The sequence below is a fragment of the Oncorhynchus tshawytscha genome, linkage group LG07, assembly GCF_018296145.1.
Source record: "Oncorhynchus tshawytscha isolate Ot180627B linkage group LG07, Otsh_v2.0, whole genome shotgun sequence".
NCBI lineage: Eukaryota > Metazoa > Chordata > Actinopteri > Salmoniformes > Salmonidae > Oncorhynchus > Oncorhynchus tshawytscha.
This window is the reverse complement of record NC_056435.1, coordinates 53,226,285-53,249,013: the sequence shown is the minus strand read 5'-3', so window position 1 is coordinate 53,249,013 and position 22,729 is coordinate 53,226,285. Positions and strand designations below refer to the sequence as shown.

The window sequence follows — 22,729 nt, the reverse complement described above, 5'->3', positions numbered from 1 at the left end:
TCAAAACTGAGATTAGCAAGATGACTAGAAAAAAATTGTTTGTCACGGAATAAAGGGTAGGCCAGATTTCCTTTTTTTTTTTTTTTTAATTGTTTTAAAAATCCTGCCCATATGCCCACAGCTGACAGCACCCAAGTAATCATCAATTCAGTGCGCAGCTACACACTAAGCACAATATTCTTGCCAAAGTAGGTAATCGACTCCTTAATTAATTGACACTCTCCTCGACCACTTATCGGTTACCGGGCCACGGAGGAGAGACAAATGTACAGGGACAATATTTAAACATTTCAATAGCTCCAAATTTCAATGACTTAAAAAGCTTGTATAAATTAATATGAAATGTATATTGTCCATTTACATAGTGTAATTTATTGACGGTTCCTAACTAGCCCCTCAGACAGGCAATCCAAAGTGAAACCAACTTTGCCACTGTCGCACACCTGCTTGCTGAAGCTAATTGCTGAACGAAGTTGGCTCGCTTCATTACGAATAGCCCTGAATGAATTGTGAATAATGACAGTGAGAAAGTTACAGACGCACAAATATCATAGCCCCAAGACATGCCTCTCATCATTAACATGGCGGGACTACGTACAACAAGTCATTGTATTATTTAAATCTAAAGTGCTGGAGTACAGAACGAAAACAGCAAAATTGTCACTTTTCCACCGTTCCAGATACTTTTGGAGCTCACTGTAAATGATAACATCTGGATCCATAAAACAAATGATATTTGGAGGTCATTGTTCCGTCAACCCCACAAGGATAGAACGGGACTGGACCGGACACAGGACAGGACAAGAACCGACAGAACAGTTCATCCTAAAGCCGCCACTGAGTAAACACATGAGGAATGTCAAGATTTAACCAGAAGAACTTAATACAACATTTCCAAATAAATCTATTAACCCCCTACCCTGCATTCCTAGATAAATCTGTATTCAGTAATCTATCTGGGAGTGTAAGCAGTTTTCCGTCAACACATACAGTGGGATTATATTCTGCTCTCTGCCATGTCTCACTGTGAACCATGACAACAGGGAGGGAAGATTGCTATGAGGTTTTCATAGGAAGAATGCGATGCTATCCTCCTGGCTCCTGCTTATATAAGACTTTTATAATATCTTAATATTCTGTCAGACGCCACACCACTGTATTGAGTTCTGTATCCAATGTTACTGAAAGAAATAGATAACAATGAACAACTCTGGAAGGTTGAAATATGCGGACGAAGATCATTGCTCATGTTATTTTGTCACTGTTTAGCATTGATGCAGTGTGATGTTCTACTTCTCTCACATTGATGTGACATTGGGGTAAATATGGTGTGATACTGTAACTGTATATCACAGACTTTACTCTGACTCACTACTTCAGTTTACTCCTCTTGGCTACGCCAGTTCTAGTCTCACAGTACAGGACATCACAGCGAATTGCTGGAGTCCAGGCTACACCAGGTCTGATATTCTGTAAGGGACCACCTCATTATCCAACCAACAGTGGTTGCATCCCAAATGGCACCCTATTCCCTATACAGTGTACTACTTTTGACCAGAGGACAAAGCCACTATCATGTCACACTGTTTGAGCTGCATGCAGTAGAGCCATTTATCTCCAGCTCCAACCATTCCTGTCCCAGGGAAACACCTGTTATTAACATGCGATTCCTGACAGAGGTGAGCATCCACACACAGCACCATATCTCTGTTAACACCAGCGCATGTATGTTAGGTCATTGCATGGTGCTTTAGTGGGGGGGAGCGGAAAGGTGGAGACTCAATCCCTGACCATCTGGAGTCAATGCTGTCCTCCTGTTGCTTAGTGTCATGCCATCAGACTCGATCTAGTCTGCCCCCTCCAGATACAAACCATCAGTCATAATGCCAAGGGCTGTGTTCAGCTTTCTGCTTGGAAATTGATTTTCTGGTCCATTGGGGTGCATAGGCTTGTGTGAACTGACCAAAACATAATGTGATGATCGTAGGCTTCATGTGTGCTTCAAGGTTTGGACCATTAAAATGTCAACTGAAAAATATGTGCTAACTTACGAACAAAACAATGCAGTTGAAAAATGAAATACGAGTGTTGCTCTGTAGTCTGATCACAAACACATGGACAGAAAGGGAAATGGTCTGAATGAGGCTGCATCAGACAGTGGCCGTTTCCGAATACCCATACTGCGTCCTAAATAGTAGGCCGTTTGAGTGTGCGAAAAAATGACCTTTAATAGTATGCAACATTTTGAAAATGTTGTATACTTTAAATGCCTGGATGTCATACTCATTTGGGCTTTGACAACAGCTGATCAACTAGACACGTGATGCACTACCAAAAAATCTACAAATAGTGGTAATCATGTCACGTTCTAATTATGGGAAAATAGAATGTTTTATAGTATGTGATTTTTATTTTATTTTTAAAGGCTACATAAAAAAGGCTACATAATAGCAAAGCTTCTGTGGTGGTGTTCAAATGTAGGCCAAGTAGTTTTTGTTCTCCTTAAAATGATCACAAGTATTGCTTCGTTGGCTACAGCTTTAAAGGGACTCAGTGTCACCGGTGAAGACTGTCCCTGCGTTGTGTTTTGATCGGCTTACATATGACCAAAGATTCAGGGTTGGTGTTGATCTTTTATTCTCTGATAAAGAAACAAACAACATCCACAAATGGAATGTTGTGCTGCCCTTATGCACCAACTCCTCTCTTCCACATAGGTACAGTAGACAGGGAAGAGGTGAGAGGGGCAGAGGATGTTTATGAGGGGGAATGCAGAAGGAGAACGTGCAACATTAAAAAGGGCACTTACAACAACAAAAGGAATGTACACTAATATCAGGCATGGAAACTATTCCGATTTTGTGTATTTATACAACATGAAATTCAACACGTGTTACATTGGGATGTGGCTGCGTCCAGCGGTTCTGAATTTGTGATGCACCCGACTGGCCACATTTTTCTGTGCAATAGACTTTCGATTTGAACATTTAAAAAGTGTGTGTACTAGGCTATTTGATTTCATTTATATACAGTATCAGTCAAAAGTTTGGACACACCATTTTTTTTACTATTTTCTACATTGTAGAAAAATAGCGAAGACATCAAAACTATGATTTAACAAATATGGAATCATGTGGTAACCAAAAAGTGTTAAACAAACATTAGATTTATTATTCTTCAAAGTTGCCTTGATGACAGTTTTCCACACTCAAATGATCTATTTCTGTTTTCAGTCATTTATAAATAGGATAGATGGGCTATGTGGTCTACAAGGGTATAGGTTGATTGTGATAGACTGCCTATAACCAGCCAATAACTCCATTCCTATTCTATTCAGAGTTTAGAGAAATGAATTATTTTCTAAATGGGCTATTATCAGACTGGTTAATGCAATGCATGTCTGTTGAATTTGGAAAAATCTACTCGCACTCGACCCCGCCCCACCTACTCAGCCAGACTGGAGCTGCTACTGTGTTGCGGCCGTGTCATACTGCACACTTTTTACTAAACTGTACGTGCTAAATAGTATTGATGAGTACACAGCACACAGTTTAAGTATGTAGTACACTAGTATGGGTATTTGGACAAGACCAGTGAAAGTAATGCAGCAGTCAGACCTCTTGCCTTTAGCAGGAGAGACGAGTCAGGCATCCTTATAATGACTATTTCCAAGGGGGATCTGCCAACATAGCCTCATATTACCCACTATGTGCATTGCATTCTACCCCAAGCAGAGGCATGCTAAGCTACACACCCACACACTTTGGGAGAGCAAACAAGGATACATTTTTAAGTACACATTCTAAATTTAACTACTCAAAGACATAATGGAGTTCTCATAGAGATCATATCATTCGTAATGAATGATATGATCTCTATGGTTCTGCTCCTCAGAACATCCAAGTAAAAGCATAATGTATCCATGGCATCTTGTCACGAACGTCGTCTTGGAAATGACCGGACCAAGGTGCAGCGTGATGAGCGTACATTTTCTCTTTATTTAATTCAAATGTCACCAACAAAACAAGAAACAACAAAACGACCGTGAAGCTTACTAGGGCTATAGTGCCACTAACAAAGATAAAAGGAAAAAAGGCTGCCTAAGATTCCCAATCAGAGACAATGATTGAGCCATACCCGGCCAAAACATAGACCTAACCCTGACCTAACCTAACCCTGACCTAACCAAATAGAGAAATAAAACAGCTCTCTAAGGTCAGGGCGTGACACGGCTTGATGTCTTGCAACAGAAAAAGGCCAAAGATGTTACATTTTGGACCAATTATCATATCCAAATGTGTGTTATTTCCTCAATGATATCCAGGTCACGGTCACCCTCGCAAAAGAAAATTCTATCCTCAAGGGTGTTTCCTGGTTAAATAAAATGTCTTCTCATCCTGTTTTTCTTTGTCTTATTTTATTTCCCCTCTTTGTTCCTCTCACACGCTGCTGTTACTTTGCCATTTGGCCTGGCTGCTCTATGCTCTGCTCTCACTGAGACAATAGAAATAAATACAATAATGTCCAAGAGCACTAATCTCTCTGTTACGCTAAACGTGATATACTTCTTCTTGCACATCTCTCTCCCAGCAATACATTGAGACTTACTGTATTTAGCTATTACTGTAACAGTGGTGTCAGAACACTTACGTTCCCAGAACTTCTTTGAAGTCATAGTTTTCTTTGATGTCCGACGTCTTCTTTTTCCATCCATTCCCGTCCTCTAGATCTCCAAGGGGCATCCTAACCTATTCTGTCAATCCAATCGGCCACGGGAGAACTGTGGAGGGATGAAGTGGTGGACAGTCAGGCAGAAAGTTTAGCATCCACATTTATTAGCAGGCAGACCCTGCTCACTGGAAAACACACACACACACTTCATACTTTAAATCGAGAAGAGAAGAAGAGAAGAGCAGCCAAGCATGCTAATGATGACACAGACAATCTATCATCTAGTCATTCAATACCAAATTATGATAGGCTTTGAAAGATGTGGTATTTACATGGATGAGACATTGAGGGTCTTAACTGAGCATGGGCTGCATCCCAAATGGCTTTCTATTCCCTATATAGTGGACTAGTTTTGACCAGAGCCCCATTGGCCCCATGGTGTGCCTAATGCAAAATCAGATGTATGGATCAACATGGGAGATTTAAAGCAATTTCCAATGCCATCTCTCTTTAGTATTTTAATGAATTACAACTCACAGAGGTCATTTCAATCGATAAATAACCAGAGAAAAGAGTGATCACCACTCAAGGTTGTATTTACCACAAGGCTAAGAGAAGGCAGGCAGGCAGGCAGACAGAGGTGTAATGGGTTCACACTCAAAAATAAGTTGCATAAAGCTTGCTTCATTATTAAACCTTCTAAATGTTTTACTACATCAGGGGTAGTGTACACAGACGTTTCGGCTCTACAGCCAGAGCTGGACAGGTTCCGAAATTAAATGAATTTCTTAACTACATTAACTCTAGAATACAATTAATTTCCTTCACTATGGAAAATACCATTAACTCTATACATTTCTTAGATGTACTTGTTACAAAGAAGAGACCATTTCTAAGTACTACAGTTTACAGAAAACATACAGATAAAAATCCTATATTGATAGCTGATATTTATCCCCCTCTCCCCCTAAAAAGAGGTTTACCAGTAAGACAACTTCATAGACTGCGTCGCATCTGTAATACAGAAGAAGAATATGATAATCTCCTTGAGCGTTTTCACTTGAGAGGATACCCCGATACCTGGCATGATAAAGCTCAAAAACAAATTAAAAGCTTGAACAGGAGCCAGTTACTTAATAAATCCTAACAAAAACAGAATAAACAGTTCTGTAAACTATATACTTACTTTCAATGATAGCTGTTATGGCATCAAGTCTATTATCATAAATATTGGCACATCATCAGACTCCTCTTTAAATTCTGCTTTCCAGAGTCCACCTTTATTAACCTATAAACAATCAAGAAATCAATCAAACATTTTGGTTAAATCAGATCAGAGAGAGAAAAGAGGCCTTCATAAAATGATGCTTCCCCTGTAGATCTTGTACCTCTTGTAGCACCATAAGGACATGTAACTTTGGATGCCCTCAGACTTCTAGAACCTATGAGCTTGTGTGGCCTACCACTTCACGGCTGAGCCGTGGTTGCTCCTAGACATTTACAGTTCACAATAACAGCACTTACAGTTGACCGGGGCAGCTCTAGCAGGGTAGAACTTTGACAAACTGACTTTTTGGAAAGATGGCATCCTATGACGGTGCCACAGCGAAAGTCACTGAGCTCTTCAGTAAGGCCATTCTGCTGCCAATGTTGGAGATGGAGATTGGAGATTCTATTGAGATTGTATGGCTGTGTGCTTGATTTTATACACCTGTCAGCAATTGGTGTGGCTGAAATAGCCAAATTCACTAATTTGAATGTGTCCACATACTTTTGTATTTCTAGTGTACTTGTTTACGAACAGAGAAAGGGAGATTTAGCTGGACCCTGACATATGTTGTACAACCGCAACCTCTCCAACAAGTGTATTTAAAACCAACCTGTCAAGAACTGATCATGAACAATTAGTACCCTGTTGGCCAAGTCCCAGTGTATTGCACAGTGCACCCATAGTCACAAGGAAATGTGTGGAAGTCCTGGACATTATTGCTCTATGTAAAATTAGTAAGTAGTAAGGACAGCCAGAGTCCGAATGGGCTATAGCAGAATATCACCAATTGCTTGGGAAAGATGCAACATCTTGTTCCATAGCCCTCGTAGTTCTTCTAGCTTTATTCAAATTCCAACAGGCTATGACAACACTTGAAATATAACATAGAAAGATTCAGAAAAAAAATCGTTATCATATGGAATGGATTGGATTGCAATATGTATACTTTTAATTTAGTGAGAAACATTCTGGTCTTTCTTGGCACGATTAGGCCGTCAACGAAAACGGTACTATAGCAGACGGGTTGACCAGTGAAATTATGAATCAGAACTGACAAAAAATGTAATCTACACTATTATCATACATACATATTTTAATATATCCAAGTACAAGTACAAAGCACATCAATAGGCGATTGTTGAAATGAAAATGAAAGGAGTGTGTGGGTGCGCTGTGCATAGGCCTAAGCATGTTCTCAACGTTCAAGGGTATAGTCTAACAAGCATGTAAGAGCATCTTGGATATGAATTGTCGGCTACGGTATAAGAAGACAGTTTATGCAAAATCGAAGATGCTCCGGTTGGATAGGATTAGGAAGGCTATAGAATAGTCTACGGCGATAATATACCCGAGGCCAAAAAACTGAAAGGTGGTTACATTTTCTTATGCATCCAAATACAATTAAAATCTTACCTGAATGCACGGAGCTCAAGAATCCCTTCTCCCTCTCAAAGGGCGGTTTCAGGTTTGGCTCTCTGTGCGCATCGCTAGACCAGTTCAGGCTACTCGCCTAACGCCAAGAAGGGTACTCGCTTCAGAGCTCAGGAAATGAAACAGTCCTAAATCGTTGAATAAAAAGTAGCCCACTATCTGGACCTACCTTAAATTAACTATATCACCTGACATGGATTTTATTGCCTAAAGCTAACATACCGCATTAGACTTCATGATGATGTTATTATAAGCTATTTGGGCTGGCTATTCAAGAGGGGGTGCAATTTCATGACATACAATAGATATACAATAGAAATTTCGTGTGAGATTTAATTGGAGAATTGTAAAACAAAATAATGTTGATTCGGAGAATTGTAGACTAATATTGCATGTCAATTCAATCGAATCTGTATTGAGGTTGTTCAGACTGGGTATTTATCTATTACATTACATCAGATATAAACCATTCGGGTGGTTAGGGTTAGGATAATGTTGTAGGTTTGGAATTAGCCCCAGCTCTAGGAAATTAATCTTTGCTATTTCCCACTTTTTCCAAATCGAACGCAGCTGTATATTGTCACTTCCGGCAATCATGGGGAGGCGCTTGACGAGCTAACGTTCCATATGAATTGACTTTAGCTAGATATACAGTACAACACATTATTTTGCTCAGGGAAATATATAACAATTAAGGTAAGCCTGCTTTGCACTTTGCCTTAAATTAGTTTAACGAAGTAGCTAACATTACAACTAGCTTGCTAGTTATTTGATCGAATTTCTGTTTGAGCGTGTAGCGAACATTTTAGGCGCTCGCCTTTGTTTGTAGCTGGAATGTTAGCAGCTACAGTAGCTAGTTAGCTACATTAGCTAGCTACGCGCTACCGGTCTATATTTGTTATGGTTAAGTTAAATGAAGTATCGCTAGATAGCGAAATAAACCAATAGTATACGAAGATCTCCGTGTCCCGCGTTTGAAATACCTAGCTAACAAACTAACGTGAGCATAAACTTATAACTATGGGCTACATAGCAAGCTAAGTAGTTAGTTAGCTAACAACTTTAAAGGGAACATGGTCATATTTGCGTTGATGTCAGTTAGTCTCAACAAACAATTATTTAACGTTACAGGGCTAGTCAGTGTGTATAATATATTATACAGTAAGTTGCAGAGTTAACGTTACCTAGCCACCAAGCTAACGCGGTGTGTTATTTTTTTTAAATAAAGGTGATTTTTATTTTATATATATATATTTTTTTTAAGGTACCATCAGTTATGCAAATGAGTTCGAAAAGAAGAAGGGCCACCTCTCCCTCCAGTAGTGTGAGCGGAGGGGACTTTGACGATGCATCCTCCACTCCTGGAAGCGGACGAAAAAGACGAAGAGCCTTTAATGTTCCTACAGTAGACCCTGTGAGTTGATTTTTTTAGTTCTAGCGCTGATGTATGAAATTATTGAGATCAGACCAAACTAACTATCCCCTTAATTAAAGCTTGTTATTCTTAACATCCTTGTTGTTTGACATTTGGGCAGCTTTGTCATGTTTTATTCGTGTGATGCAGTGAATCCAAGTATCCCAAACTTTGATTCGTGTACTGTAACCTGCTTTGACACACATTGTTTGACCATATTTTGTGTAAAACAGATTGCTGTGTGCCATGAGTTGTACAACACTGTCAGGGACCACAAGGATGACCAGGGGAGGCAGCTTTGTGAGCTGTTCATCAGGGTACCAAAGAGAAGGTAATGTACCATTTGACATTAGAGATGGGTGGGTCATTTCATCAGGGCACACGGTAACAAAACATTCTCAACAGAAAACTTAACCTGTTTATTTTTTTGACATGTCCAAGTAATCCCTCCCCATTTCAACCTACTTTCTAACATTTGATGCCAAATGACCATAGACTTAATGTAGAAGTAACCTGGAGGCTTTTTCTCTATCTGCCTCTCCCTCCTCCAGGAACCTGCCAGACTACTATGAGGTGGTGTCCCAGCCCATAGACATGACCAAGATCCAGCAGAAGCTCAAGTCAGAGGATTACCAAGATGTGGAGCAGCTCACTGCTGATTTCCAGCTTATGTTAAACAATGCCAAGAACTACTATAAGGTGACACACACACTATGTTCAGTGGAAACTCTGAGATGAAAATCTATTGAAGGCTTGATTATGCTGTATGTTGTGCCATTACACTTTGACTATTAACAAAAATTGTTACTCTTTGACTAGTAGGAAAAACATCCTTCAAACACTGCAGGTTAGTCATGGTTTTATCTCTGACTTATCAGGCTGAGAGTGAAGAGTACAAGGCAGCCTGCAGGCTGTGGGAACTCTACGTTCACATCAGGAATGAGTTTGTGCAGCCAAAGGATGGTGATGAAGAAGATGATGACGATGGTGAAGACATGCTGGATAATCCTGCTCTCTCCACTGAAGATGAGGTAAAGCTCAAAGATCATCTGGACAAATCAGTTTTCCCTCTGTCATGATCTTCGATTTCCTTGCTGCTGTGCATCTATCATAGAATATAAAATAAATCTCGATAGCTCATATCTCGTTTCAGGTCAACCACCTAATACTGTTCATTATCACTTTTAATGTGTCTACAACTGCTACTGTCAAGCTAAGTTGAACCATTCTTTATAAGCTCTGTAACACTTGCAACCCAATTTGCATAGTCAGTGGATGTGCTTGGGATCATAGCTTATTGTTCCTGTATGCTCTGATCTGCAGACTCCACCGAGCTGCCTGAAAGAGGTTTTGGAGCAGCTGTTGGATGCTGTGGTGTCATACACGGACACATCAGGACGGGTCATCAGTGAGCTCTTTCAGAAGCTGCCTTCCAAAATGCACTACCCAGACTACTATGCCGTTATCAAGGAGCCCATTGATCTTAGAGCCATCGCTCAGAGAATACAAGTATCCTATTCACCTCCTGAAGCATTGTGATTTGTGTAGAATTGATTGACATCTAATTGATTTAAGCATATTGATACATAAACAAGTTAATGTAGGCCTACTTGACATAATTTCATGCGTTGTGTAATTATATAAGATAACTGTGTAACCTAACCATGATTTCTTTTGACTACTACTGATTATTTGTCTTTTTCAGATTGGGTACTACAAAAGTGTCACCGCCATGGCCAAGGATGTTGACCTTCTGGCGAAAAATGCAAAAACATACAATGAACCAGGATCTCAGGTTTTTAAGGTATATTTATCTTATGCTGAATATAATATATATTATGCTGCATTTCCGTATTCTCATATGTTCTGGTGTACAATTGAGCTGAAAGTCTAGTTTCAGTAGAGCTATGTTATACTCTAGATTTTACTGCATGTCTACAACTTTCCAAATGTACTGTAGATGCACAAAGCACACTAATCACAATGCTTTCCCTAATTTGATGTTAAGGATGCTAACACCATCAAGAAGGTCTTTATCCAGAGAAAGACTGAGATCGACCATGCTGAGCCCACTAAGACCAGTGTCCGCATCAGGAACCGGAGGTCAGCCCAAGGAGACCGTCTCTCTGCCATCACTCTGGCTCTGCAGTACGGCTCAGAGAGTGACGAGGACGCCCTGCTCTCTGGCGAGTTTGTCTCAACACATACACACACTAACTAGAGTTGAATTGTTTAATCTTTGAGACCAAACCCTCTTCATAGCTTTGTTTCAGTAGGGATAAGTATATGTGACTAATTGTGTGCACTCCTCTGTCTATCGTGTTCCAGGCTCTGTGCATTATGACGAGGGTGAGTCTGAGGCGGAGTGCCTGAGCTTCAGTATGGACATGGGTAACCCAGTGTTCCAGCTATATGAGGCTGTGAGGGGGGGCAGGAACAGCCAGGGACAGCTCCTCTCTGAACCCTTCCTCCAGGTGCCCTCCAGGAAAGAATACCCTGACTACTACCAGCAGGTCAAACAGCCCATCGCCCTCCAGCAGATCAGGTAGGAATAGGCTACTACAGTACATCGTCCTATAGGTACTGTACATGGAGAGTTTTTCGCCGTCTAACTAACGTCATTGAATGATGAACTGGAGGAAAAGATCATGTCCCCACTCGCTGTTTTGTTTCTCCCAAATGTGATATTCTTTTGTGATCAGCAAAACTCTTTGGACCTTCTTTTTGCCCAGCTCCTGTTGCTACTTTGGATATACATAAAACCCATCAGTGAATGATGACCGACCTTGTCCTCTGTCCCAGGGAGAAGATGAAGAACGGGGAGTACCAGAGCGTGGAGCAGATGGACTCTGACCTCACTCTGATGTTTGAGAACGCTAAGCGCTACAACGTGCCCAACTCGGCCATCTTCAAACGGGCCCTGCGGCTGCAGCAGATCCTGCTGGTCAGTAGGGTATTGGACCTTATCTGCCTTTTATACTGTTGATTGTTTAGGAAAGGGCTGAATATAATAAACAGTCATTCAGAGTACACTGGTAGGATTTCTTTCTGTTGGTGAGTTGGAAATGCAACTAGGAATACAAGACATTGAAATGTAAATTCTGGTAGTGTTTCTGTGTATAAAAGACTGAATGGTGAGTACGCTATTGTTGACCGTGATATGTAATGAATGTTTTGCAGATGAAGAAGAGGGAGCTGTTGAGGAGAGGTGATGAAGAGGATCAGGACAGCATTCTGTCCTCTGACACAGGAACTGGCAGTGCTACCAAGAAGAAAAGGTAGGACCCCCCCACTCCTCCCTTTCTCGCTCTCTCTCTCTCATTCTTTCATTACCACATCTAGATAGATGCAATCATTGACATCTCACACCAAGTCAACCAACTATATCTTTCATTCTCACTATTTTTTGTTGTGTTTATCTACATCTGCTGCCCTCCTGCTTTTAAGTTTACCCTTTGCCAAGGTAATTAGACTCAATTCAAGTTGCCTGCAGGCAGCCCAACTCCGTTCTCTTATATTGAGGTGGAGTTGAGTTTTGATAACTGGTCGTGCGATTTGCTAGCAACAACATTGAGTCACCATCAGTTAGTACTTCAAGAGTTTTTTTCAATGTACATTTTTATCTGTACCTATTTTTGTCCTGTATAACTGTGGCCCTTCTGCGGGGTGCTGAAATTCATACTTTTTATAAAAACATTTATTGAATATAACCACCTCTTGCCATTTAGCCATAAGAAGAATGTGAAGAAGAACCGTATGAAGGCACTGTATGCTGCAGTGACTGAAGCCAGAGAAGCAGGGACCAACCGGAGGCTCTGTGATCTGTTCATGGTGAAGCCCTCCAAGAAGGATTACGCAGACTACTACAAGGTAGGCATGAAGTCAACACCAGGTTTTCACAATCCACTAGTTTGCTAGGGCTGCTAAGACAAAGATGAAAAGTTTTTTTTCTTTCTCTCTCTTTCCCCCCTAACAGAATATAGTGAGTACTGGACATCCTATTGCATTGGAGAAAAGCCACACATTTTAAATCAAAGCAGAATCTTGGTTATTTGAAACACAGATCTTGGTCCAGCAATGGAAAATATTACTTTTACATTTGATTCCCTAATACGGATGCTGTAGATCGGCTAATCTATGAACCTAACTCCTCCCTTCTACCAGGTGATCCTGGAGCCCATGGATCTTAAGACCATGGAGCATAACATCCGCTCAGAGCGCTACGCCACCGAAGAGGCCCTTATGGACGACATGAGGCTGATGTTCCGCAACGCACGCCACTATAACGAGGAGGGATCTCAGGTAGGACCACTGCCAATCACTCACAGGGCCATGTCACAAAGTGTTCCGTAGGCATAAGATAAAGTAAAACAGGGAGTTATTACCTGAACTTGGCCAATAAGAAACAGAATTTTGTTTTGCTATGCTATGCCCTAATGCACACCACCCTGGGCTAAATTTACAACATGGGAGGGAGGATTGAATGACCTGTTTTGCTGTGGAGGTTTATGATGATGCTGACATCCTGGAGAAGATCGTGAAGGACAAGCGGAAGGAGCTAGGAGCTTCTCCTGAGGAGGGCACTGACAACATGGGATCTCCTAAGCTCAAACTAAGTATGTTTGACTCTTTTCTATAGGTGTTTAACAGCACTTCTGAAATATGTATAAACATTTTTAAAAACGAGAGTAAAGGCTAAATGTATATTGTTGTTCTGATAACATTTACATGAAAATTCTCAAATATTTTTGTACTTGTCCCTTTCACATGCATGTTTTTCGCCATCATCTCTCTCTGTAGGAAAGAGTGGCGCGTCTCCTAAGAAGTCCAATAAATACCTGACCCCGCTGCAGCAGCGCCTCAATGAGCTGTATGATGCTGTGAGGAACTACACAGATGGCAGGGGGCGACGTATCTCCACCATCTTCTTGCGCCTTCCGTCCCGCGCTGAGCTGCCTGACTACTACTCCACCATCAAGAGGCCCATCGACATGGAGCGCCTGCGCAGGTAAGCTACAGGCTAACCTGTGTGTGGCTAGCAAGAGGTGAGGAGGTGCTGAGAGGTTAGAGAGCTGGGCCAGGAACTGTAAGTTAGCCCTGTTTGAATCTGGTGCAGAGTGAGCCAGCAACTGAAGGGTTTCTGGTATCAGTATCCTAGATGTACCATCTTCTGGTGTTGTGCCCTTGAGCACAGCACTTATCCCCTAAAGTGCGCCCTGTGCTCCAACCTCTGTGTGTGTCTGGGGATGGGAGCCAATAAAGCAAAGACAAATCTTTTTCGAAAGAAGATAGGACTTTATTTATGTTCTTCCTCTTCTCTAGCCACATGGCGGGCGGCCGTTATCAGGACGTGGATGCACTGGTGGAAGACTTTGCCCTGATGTTCAACAACGCCTGTACCTACAACGAGCCAGAGAGCCTGATCTACCGCGACGCTCTGCTTCTCCACCGCGTGCTCCTGGAGACCCGCAGGCTGCAGGAGGGAGTGGAGGAGGGTGGCTCGCCCCCTGCTGTGGGGCCTCTAGTCAGGGAGCTGATCAGGAACCTGTTTATGTCTGTGCTTGGACACCAAGACGAGGAGGGGAGGTGTTACAGCGACTCACTGGCTGAGATCCCTGCCCAGGTAAGCGATAGGAGATCGTCCGTACCCTACCTGGGGCCGTATTCACAGTTTATCGGGGTAGGAGTGCTGATCTAGGATCAGGTGCCCCCTGTCTATAATCTTATTCAGTGTGATCTAACAGGCAAAACTAAATCTGCACTCAAATGGCCTCCGGTCAGACTTAAAAATTTTTTTTTTTTTTTTAGATTTAAACAAAGATGTGTAGCATTTAGAAATTCTTATGTTTATTGTAATAGCAGTCATTGAGTTTTTAATAAAAAGTTCTGAACGACCACTAAACTAAGTGAACTAACCTCAACAGGACCCGGCCAGCCCAGAGAAGCCTTTGCTCAACTTTGACGTGATCCGGGCCAACGTGGAGCGAGGACGCTACCGCAGGCTGGACGTGTTCCAGGAGCACATGTTTGAGGTGCTGGAGAAGGCCAGGCGCCTGCACAGGTACGTAGTCTGCACATCATTAGAAAGGCCTTTGTCGCTTTCAATTGCTCTCCAACCTTTCTGAGTCTTTGTTTTGTGTTTGAGTTTATGCATCTGATTCTAGATTGCAGCATTGATAGAAAGCTGAAACAAACCAGGAACCAAGTTAAATCTAACTGATCTCTCTGTGAACCCTCAACCTTTGACCCTGCATGCCTTGCTCTGTCCCTTCACAGGACAGACTCTGAGATCTTTGAGGATGCGGTGGAGCTGCAGCAGTTCTTTATAAAGATCAGAGATGAGCTGTGTAAGAACGGTGAGATCCTCCTCTCCCCGGCTCTCAGCTACACCTCTAAACACATGCACAGTGACGTAGAGCAGGAGAAGAGAGAGAAACTACCCAAGGAGATGGAGGAGGACAAACTGAAGAGGGAGGAGGAGAATAAAGGTGTGTGATGGCATGGGGCCGGGTGTGTGTCAGTGCAGGTGATTGTGACTGAGTCTGAGGCCTATATAATGTGAGGTTGATGTATTATCATATTCTATGTGGCTTCCAGAGGAGGGAGAGAAGGCTGAGGACCCAGCTGGGGGAGGTGCGGGGCCAGAGAGGATGTACAGTCAGGACTGCAGCTTTGAGAACAGCACCTACCACGTGGGAGACTGTGTCTACGTGCAGCTGGCCGAGGCCAACCGCAAGCCTCACATCGTCTGCATCGAGCGCCTGTGGGAGGACGAAGCAGGTAACCAACACGACACACACTTTGAGATGCGCACACACACTGCTTTACTGTCAGTAATGTGTTATTCTGTTTTTCCATGTGTGTAGGTGAGAAGTGGCTGTATGGCTGTTGGTTCTACAGGCCCGGTGAGACCTTCCATCTGGCAACACGCAAGTTCCTCCAGCAAGAGGTCTTCAAGAGTGACTACTTCAACAAAGTACTAGTCAGCAAGATACTGGGCAAATGCATGGTCATGTTTGTCAAGGTACGGTCATGTATCTATCTGAACGGTTCTGATAATACACACACCTGCGACATAGATGTATGTAATTCAATTGAAATGTTATGCTCATCTATTGGATTAGATAACATTTTGAGCTGAATTGTAATGTCATTTGTAATATAACATGCACTGACTACTGGGGCAGGAAATTGCCAGGGACCTCACGATACAATGTTATCATGATACTTTGGTGCCAATACAATGCGGTTGCGATTTGATACTGATTTTTTTTTTATTGCGATTCAAGGTTCCAAACATATTGCTCGCCATATGTCTGCTGTAGAGTGACGAGAGAGCCAATGGAAAACAAGTTTTGATCAGTCATTGAAACAAGTGCCTAAAACTCCCTAATTTTAATGCAGGTACAGCCAACTAGCGCAATATTGTCAATAAGATACGCTATATCGTCAAAGTTACATATTGGGATATTATATATCGATTTACCCCCCCCCCCAACCCACATTGCAGTCCTACTGCGCAGAATCACTGATCTACAAATCACCTTGTATTCCAAAGAACTTCTCATTATGTGATGAAGATTAGCCATTGCCTTGCTTTAAATTGATCCCCTCAACACACTGATCATCCGTGTGCTTCCTCTACAGGATTACTTCAAGCTGCAGCCTGAGGGAGTCAGACCAGAGGACGTGTACGTCTGTGAGTCCCGTTATTCTGCCAGGAACAAGGCCTTTAAAAAGATCAAGCTGTGGGCCGTGCCAGCCGCCGTGAGGTTTGTCCCTCGGGACGTGCCTTTGCCCGTTGTCCGGGTGGCCTCCATGTATGCCAAACGTGATCAGGAGAAACTGTTGGCCGTGGCTGATAACGGCAGCCGCAGCATCGTCGACAAGGTGAGAGGTCTGAGCACAAGGGGGTCTCTTTATTTTAGAGTGAATTGCCGTTGTCCTGCTTATAGGACATGTCCATCACAAATAAGACCACCACAATTACTGTACTTGTAAGGCAACACTTCATTGGGCAAATATCTCCGATGTAATATTAAATAACACTAAACATTAGAATGTATTAAATATTGCTGAGCCAAACTAAACTGAGACTAGCTGTACTGGTTAAGCTTCCACCATAGTTGCTGGAGCTGTGCTGTAAAGGACAATGGGAAAGGAAAATATCAGTCGGCACAGTACACTTAGTGTAAAAGGTGTTAGAGGGGTAAAGCTGAATATTGTTGTTGCGGCGCCAACACTGTATCGGTGTTAGAGTGTGTGTGCTCTCCTACTGTGTGATGTGTAGGAGCGTGAGGATGTGCCAGTGGAGATGACTGGAGGGGAGCCAGGCTGTCCGTACTATGACCAGCTTCACTACAACAACATGTGGCTGAAGGTGGGAGACTGTGTCTACATCCGGTCACATGAGCTCATTAAACCACGCATCGGCAGGTATGTCAATCAAACCTAGTATTTCTCTTCATATGTATTGTGTGTGAGAGGCTCTTTAGTCGAATCCTTGCATCCTCTCGCCGCCTCCTCAAAATGTATTGAAGAACAAGGTACGAGGGGAGGCACCTTGGACCCACTTCTCCCATACAGTTGAGAAGAAGGCAAGGGAGATGGGATGTGAGAAGTCCCAGAAATATATAGTCAGCTTTGTGTTTTCAATATGGAAATGTGGTTTAGGTCTGTGAATGTGACAATTAGGAAGCTAACAGTTTTAATTGATTGGGCTGTAACAGGATAGAGAAGCTGTGGGTGAGTGACGGAGCAGCGTTCTTCTTCGGGCCCATCTTCATCCACCCAGAGGAGACTGAACACGAGCCCACCAGGATGTTTTACAAGAGAGAGGTGTTTCTCAGCAACCTGGAGGAGACATGTCCCATGACCTGCGTCATCGGTACCGTACCACTTTACAAGGCACTACACTCAACATGCAAATACTCAATCTACACATTATTGCTGTTTACATTATCAAACCTTTGCCAGACTAGTCTCTGAAAACCGTTTCTGACATATAGCACCCCCTGGAGTGGTCCTGTAATTAACCATCACGCTTTCCTTCCCTCCTGCAGGTAAATGTGTGGTGTCGTCCTTTAAGGACTACCTGTCGTGTCGGCCCACTGAGGTGTCTGAGGAGGACGTGTTGCTGTGTGAGAGCCGCTACATCGAGAGTGAGAAGCAAATGAAGAAGTTTAAAGGCCTGAAGCGCTTCTCCCTCCACGCTAAGGTGGTGGACGACGAGATCTACTACTTCAGGTGGGAGCCACACACATACTGAACATTTTAAAGGGGCAATCAGCAGTTGCTACATCCAGTTAGGAAATATGCATGAATCATATGTACCCATTGATTCTTGAAGATTATAACTTATGAGCGTATTTAAAATGTCGTACCCCATCAGAAACCAAAATAAGCATTTTTTTACTCCAATGTTTGTAAACAAACCATGTATAGCCTCAACATGGTTAAACTATCATTTTAATAACATGGATGGTCCGTCCTTGCATCCATAGCTTTGTCTATAAATTTGAGTGACTTTCTCCAGCCGCATCTCTCAGATTTTTACAGAAACAGTGGTCGGGAGAACGCTTTGTTATAGTTTCTGCTGATTGGGCCTTTAACATAGAACAGGTAAAAGCCCTATTCCGTTTATTCCAATTTCCCCCTTAAGTGTGCACTGAACTAATTCACTCCCCCTCGTGGATTGGACCGGTGTACACCCAGGCTAAGAAAGCTGCTTTGCTCTCTTCAGGGAGAACAAGGGAAGAGAATCGAACTGCAGCCAAAGATTTTATTCGCTTGATAGCATATGTGAGTTTCTTGTCTGGCTGGTATCAACCCTCTTCTCTGATTGGTTCATATCCAGGAAGTTGATAGTGCCCCAGAAGGAGCCGTCTCCTCTGCTGAATAAGAAGATTGAAGAGTTGGAGATGAAGCTGGCAGACATGGATGAGGGGGATGAGGATCTGGATGACCTGGAGGATGAGGACGAGGCTCCAGAGACTCCCTCCATGCCCATCATGCAGACCCCTCTGGCAAGCGATTTGGACATCATGCCTTACACCCCTCCTCAGGTCTTATATCCACGCACCCACACCCTTTGCCCAAATGCTGTACCCTTCTGCCCACACACAACCCACCTCAACAGATTTACCCTTCCACCTTCATGCATACACCCACCTTTGTCCCAACAAGTCTCTTACCTCTAATCAAACACACCCAACCCCACATAACCCCTCCATTCAGCCGCTCATGCATCACACACAGCCCTACCCATGATTTTACACCCATTACCATCATTCCCCCTAGATCTTAAAGCTCTTCACACACTCCTACAAAACCAATGTGTACATCACTACCTAGGGCCTCTCAATCTATCTCTTTATGGAATTGAGCTTGAATTCATTAAAAACTGTACGTGTTACTGTTGATTGACCCGTCTACCCCCTGTTTCCCTTCACAGTCCACGCCCAAGGTAAAGGGTGTGTCTAAGAAGGATGGGGCCAAGAGGAAAATGAACATGAGCGGCTACATCCTGTTCAGCAGTGAGATGCGTTCAGTCATCAAGACCCGCCACCCTGATTTCTCCTTTGGGGAGCTCAGCCGTCTGGTGGGAACCGAGTGGAGGAACCTGGAGGCTCCCAAGAAAGTAGAGTATGAAGGTAGGAAGGCCAGGGAAGCATGCTAGTACTGAGGTGTCTATACAGAGTCTTTTAGTTACACCATTAGATTCATGCACTGGTTGAGATCTGCAATCAGTATGTACCAGCAAGGTGACAATGTCATTATTTAAAGGGACATTATTACACTCCATAATCTGTTTTCAGGTCACGAAAGTAGTCCAAATCCCATGCCAAATATCTGACAAACTTTGATTTTGGACTGTAATGTCCCTTCAATGTTAGCGTTATGAATCTATCGAAGCATGCATGTTACTGTTTGTTCCAGAGCGGGCAGCCAGGGTGGTGGAGCAGCAGGAGAGGGAGAGGGCAGCCCAGCAACAAGCTTCCCCTAGAGCAGGTACCCCAGTAGGGGCCATGATGGGAATGACGCCTGGTCCAGGTAACCCCTAACTCGCAGAGACAAGCAGTGAAACACAAATACACCACTAACCCCTAAGCACACAGATGTGCATACATTTCTATAGAATAGGGGCTAGGGGTTGATTTGTGATTCAGGGAGACAGCACGATCGCTTGGGACTTAGCTGGACTGCTAAAACGATTCAACCTTCAACTTTTTCTCCTATCTGAAAATTGTCCAGTGCCTTTTCAACTGCATCCTCATTATAGGCTGCGGTTTTTGTTTGTTGCTACTAATTTAAATGTATAGTATTCCATCAGTTTATTTGTTTTGCATCAAATGCACGATCCAAATCAACTGCATGAACAAGAGTATTTGTTTTATTTAACCTTTTATTTCATTCCATCAGCATGTAGATATATACAGTAACACCATGCTTGTTTTGCCTACTAACTGGTTGATTTTTATTTTTTTTTTCCTTATCATTAATGTGTAGTGCATGTCAGTTGCATGCCACTTATGCATGGATATGTTGTTGTCTGTTCCCTGCCTCCTCCTAAGGCATGATGGGAGCTTATGGCCCCCCCTACGGTATGCCCATGCAGGGCCCCTATGAGGGCTTGCTGGGTATGGGCCCAATGCCACCTCACCATATGGGCTCGATGCCCCCCCAACACTTCCAGCCAGGTATGCCTGGGTACCACCCTGGTATGCCCCACCCAGGTAAGGACCCCCAACCAGCCACCGTCCACTCCAGGCCAAGGCCACACCTGTCCTGGTCAGTCAGTAGCTCCCAGTCAGTCGTGTCTGTCTCTCCTGCTGGAGGGGCTTACCTGGTCTACAGGCAGGCTGTGCTGTGGTGGCCCACTGACCACTCAGGCTGCCAAACATCTCTGCCTGCTGGGAGATAAAGTGCACTCCAGAGTTGGTGAGCTGCAGGCAGCAGAACAAAACACATTGAAAGTAAAGAAGGTAGTGTGTAGAGTAGAGGTACTTGCTTGACTGCCTGGTAGACAGACAGTTTGAAATGAAGATGCTCTGCATCGTAGCTATATCGTGTGCAACTGACTACCTTTTCAGTCTGTCTGTCCGTCAAGCACTACAGGGGTCCACCGTCATTTACTTCTCTACACACATACTTCTCTACACATCTACTCTCATATCTAATTTCTCTCAAACATCAGAATCCATGCTCTCCTCAATTAACACATGAACAAACATGTAATGCCTGTGGAGCAATGACTACAGCTAACCCTTTATCTCACCAGTTTCTGTAAAGATCACACACGTTTATTTTCCAGCATGCATTCTATGCACATCCACCATGTTATATAGCCTACACTATGAATGTATCATGCAACAACTATTACCCTCATACAACAGTGCTTGCCGTCTTGTCACGATTTTGTGGGAACTCGTTGTGATAGGTATGATGGGTCCTGGTATGAATGGCATGCAAGGAAGTCCCGGAGGCCACCACTACATGCAACAGGTAAAAGTCAAACTTACAATGACCAATGAGCTACTGCACTGATACTTTCTATCATCTGGAACTATTTGCATGTTGTGTATGATTCCTGATTGGATTTCCATTAGTTCCATATGTTATATTTTATCCAAATGCATTGGGAAAGTTATTGTTTTCCTGTATCTCCCTCAGCCTGGGATGCAGGCCCCTCCACCATACCCAGGCATGGGCCAGCTAGGGCAACCCTCCCTCCTCCAGCCCACGACCCCCATGTTTGTGGCTCCACCACCCAAGACCCAGAGGGTGCTCCACTCTGAGGCCTACCTCAAGTACATTGAGGGCCTGAACGCAGAGAACAACACTGTCAGCAAGTGGGACCAATCTCTCAAAGGTATATTTCTACTCACAAATTTGCTGTTCTTCTGTACTGCGTTTGCCTTCTTTCTTTCCATGCACCTGTCCTACAGCATACTGAATGAACTACAACAATTTCCTTCTCACTGTACTACCGTGTAGGGCGGCAGGGTAGCCTAGTGGTTAGAGCGTTGGACTAGTAACCGGAAGGTTGCAAGTTCAAACCCCCGAGCTGACAAGGTACAAATCTGTCGTTCTGCCCCTGAACAGGCAGTTAACCCACTGTTCCTAGGCCGTCATTGAAAATAAGAATTTGTTCTTAACTGACTTGCCTAGTAAAATAAAGGTAAAAAAAAAAAATGTTTTCTAACTTTCTCTTGAATAGCTGTCCTCTTAGGTGTCATTTATTGTTGCATTTTTTTGGACTGTTCAGTTTTTGGGTTTGTGGTATGACTTGTGATGGGTAAAGTGTCACATTTCCATAGCACGTAGGAGAGATGTCCACATGTCCAAAGAGCAGGAGAGCAGACTCCCTTCCCATTGGTTGAAGAGCAAGGGAGCCCACACGACGATGGCAGACGCACTGTGGCGCCTGCGGGACCTGATGCTTCGAGACTCACTGAACATACGTCAGGCGTACAACTTGTAGAAACCTCTAACAACTGTATGTGTTCCTAGCTGACTACATTGCAGACCCCTGTCAGATCTCCAACATACTTGGATAGGTGTTTAACATATTAGCTAACCACATAATATGGCACACAACCATTGGTTGATTCAATGCAAATGTCTGCAATGTAGTTGACCTGGTACACGACCACTGTCACACGCTCACTGTCCTCATCGTAGAATGGACACAGGAAGAAGAATTAGGTGATAGAGAAGCAATATTTTATAGTGAATCAATCATGGATTTTTATATTTTTTTAGAGCAGAATAAGCTTAGGTTTGTCATTTCTTTATTTTGTATCATGTTTGTGAAGATTTCTCAATGTAAGTGCATGTTCTTAGCTGCTTATGGTCAGTCACTGACAAAATAAATTTGCAGAGAACATTTATGGTTGTTTCATTTGTGTTGTCTGTTTTGAGTCACCCATGCACCACATGGT

The 22,729-nt window shown here is 43.1% G+C and overlaps 1 protein-coding gene and 1 pseudogene across 4 annotated transcripts; one reads left to right on the top strand and one right to left on the bottom strand.

Annotated features, from left to right (window-relative positions):
* The window catches only part of LOC112255514, a 42,294-nt pseudogene extending 34,730 nt beyond the window's left edge, over window positions 1-7,564 (bottom strand).
* Window positions 7,565-7,925: 361 nt separating this feature from the next.
* Window positions 7,926-22,676, top strand: LOC112254830 (protein polybromo-1). 4 transcript variants are annotated; one of them, XM_024427722.2, is made up of 31 exons: window positions 7,926-8,068; window positions 8,637-8,786; window positions 9,020-9,117; window positions 9,338-9,485; window positions 9,665-9,817; window positions 10,110-10,295; window positions 10,492-10,590; window positions 10,795-10,972; window positions 11,115-11,331; window positions 11,589-11,730; window positions 11,967-12,064; window positions 12,515-12,656; window positions 12,951-13,088; window positions 13,291-13,402; window positions 13,587-13,794; window positions 14,109-14,409; window positions 14,711-14,847; window positions 15,063-15,274; window positions 15,384-15,566; window positions 15,653-15,810; window positions 16,434-16,676; window positions 17,077-17,222; window positions 17,516-17,673; window positions 17,849-18,032; window positions 18,643-18,850; window positions 19,240-19,438; window positions 19,725-19,838; window positions 20,360-20,521; window positions 21,226-21,290; window positions 21,459-21,657; window positions 22,106-22,676. In XM_024427722.2, the coding sequence occupies exons 2-31, from the start codon at window positions 8,649-8,651 to the stop codon at window positions 22,267-22,269; spliced, it is 4,890 nt and encodes a 1,629-aa protein (XP_024283490.1). In that variant the 5' UTR covers window positions 7,926-8,068; window positions 8,637-8,648; the 3' UTR covers window positions 22,270-22,676. The 4 variants fall into 4 exon arrangements, with proteins under 4 accessions (XP_024283490.1, XP_024283492.1, XP_024283491.1 ...); XM_024427724.2 differs by lacking the exon at window positions 20,360-20,521 and having other exon boundaries at window positions 19,725-19,796; XM_024427723.2 differs by lacking the exon at window positions 20,360-20,521.
* Window positions 22,677-22,729: the final 53 nt, after the last annotated feature.

Excerpts from the sequence above, each read along its gene's own strand:
- LOC112254830 (XM_024427722.2), top strand. The coding sequence starts at position 8,649 with ATGCAAATGAGTTCGAAAAGAAGAAGGGCCACCTCTCCCTCCAGTAGT. Across the intron at positions 15,567-15,652 it reads CCTGTGGGAGGACGAAGCAG|GTGAGAAGTGGCTGTATGGC; the intron begins GTAACCAACACG and ends CCATGTGTGTAG. Across the intron at positions 15,811-16,433 it reads GCATGGTCATGTTTGTCAAG|GATTACTTCAAGCTGCAGCC; the intron begins GTACGGTCATGT and ends CTTCCTCTACAG.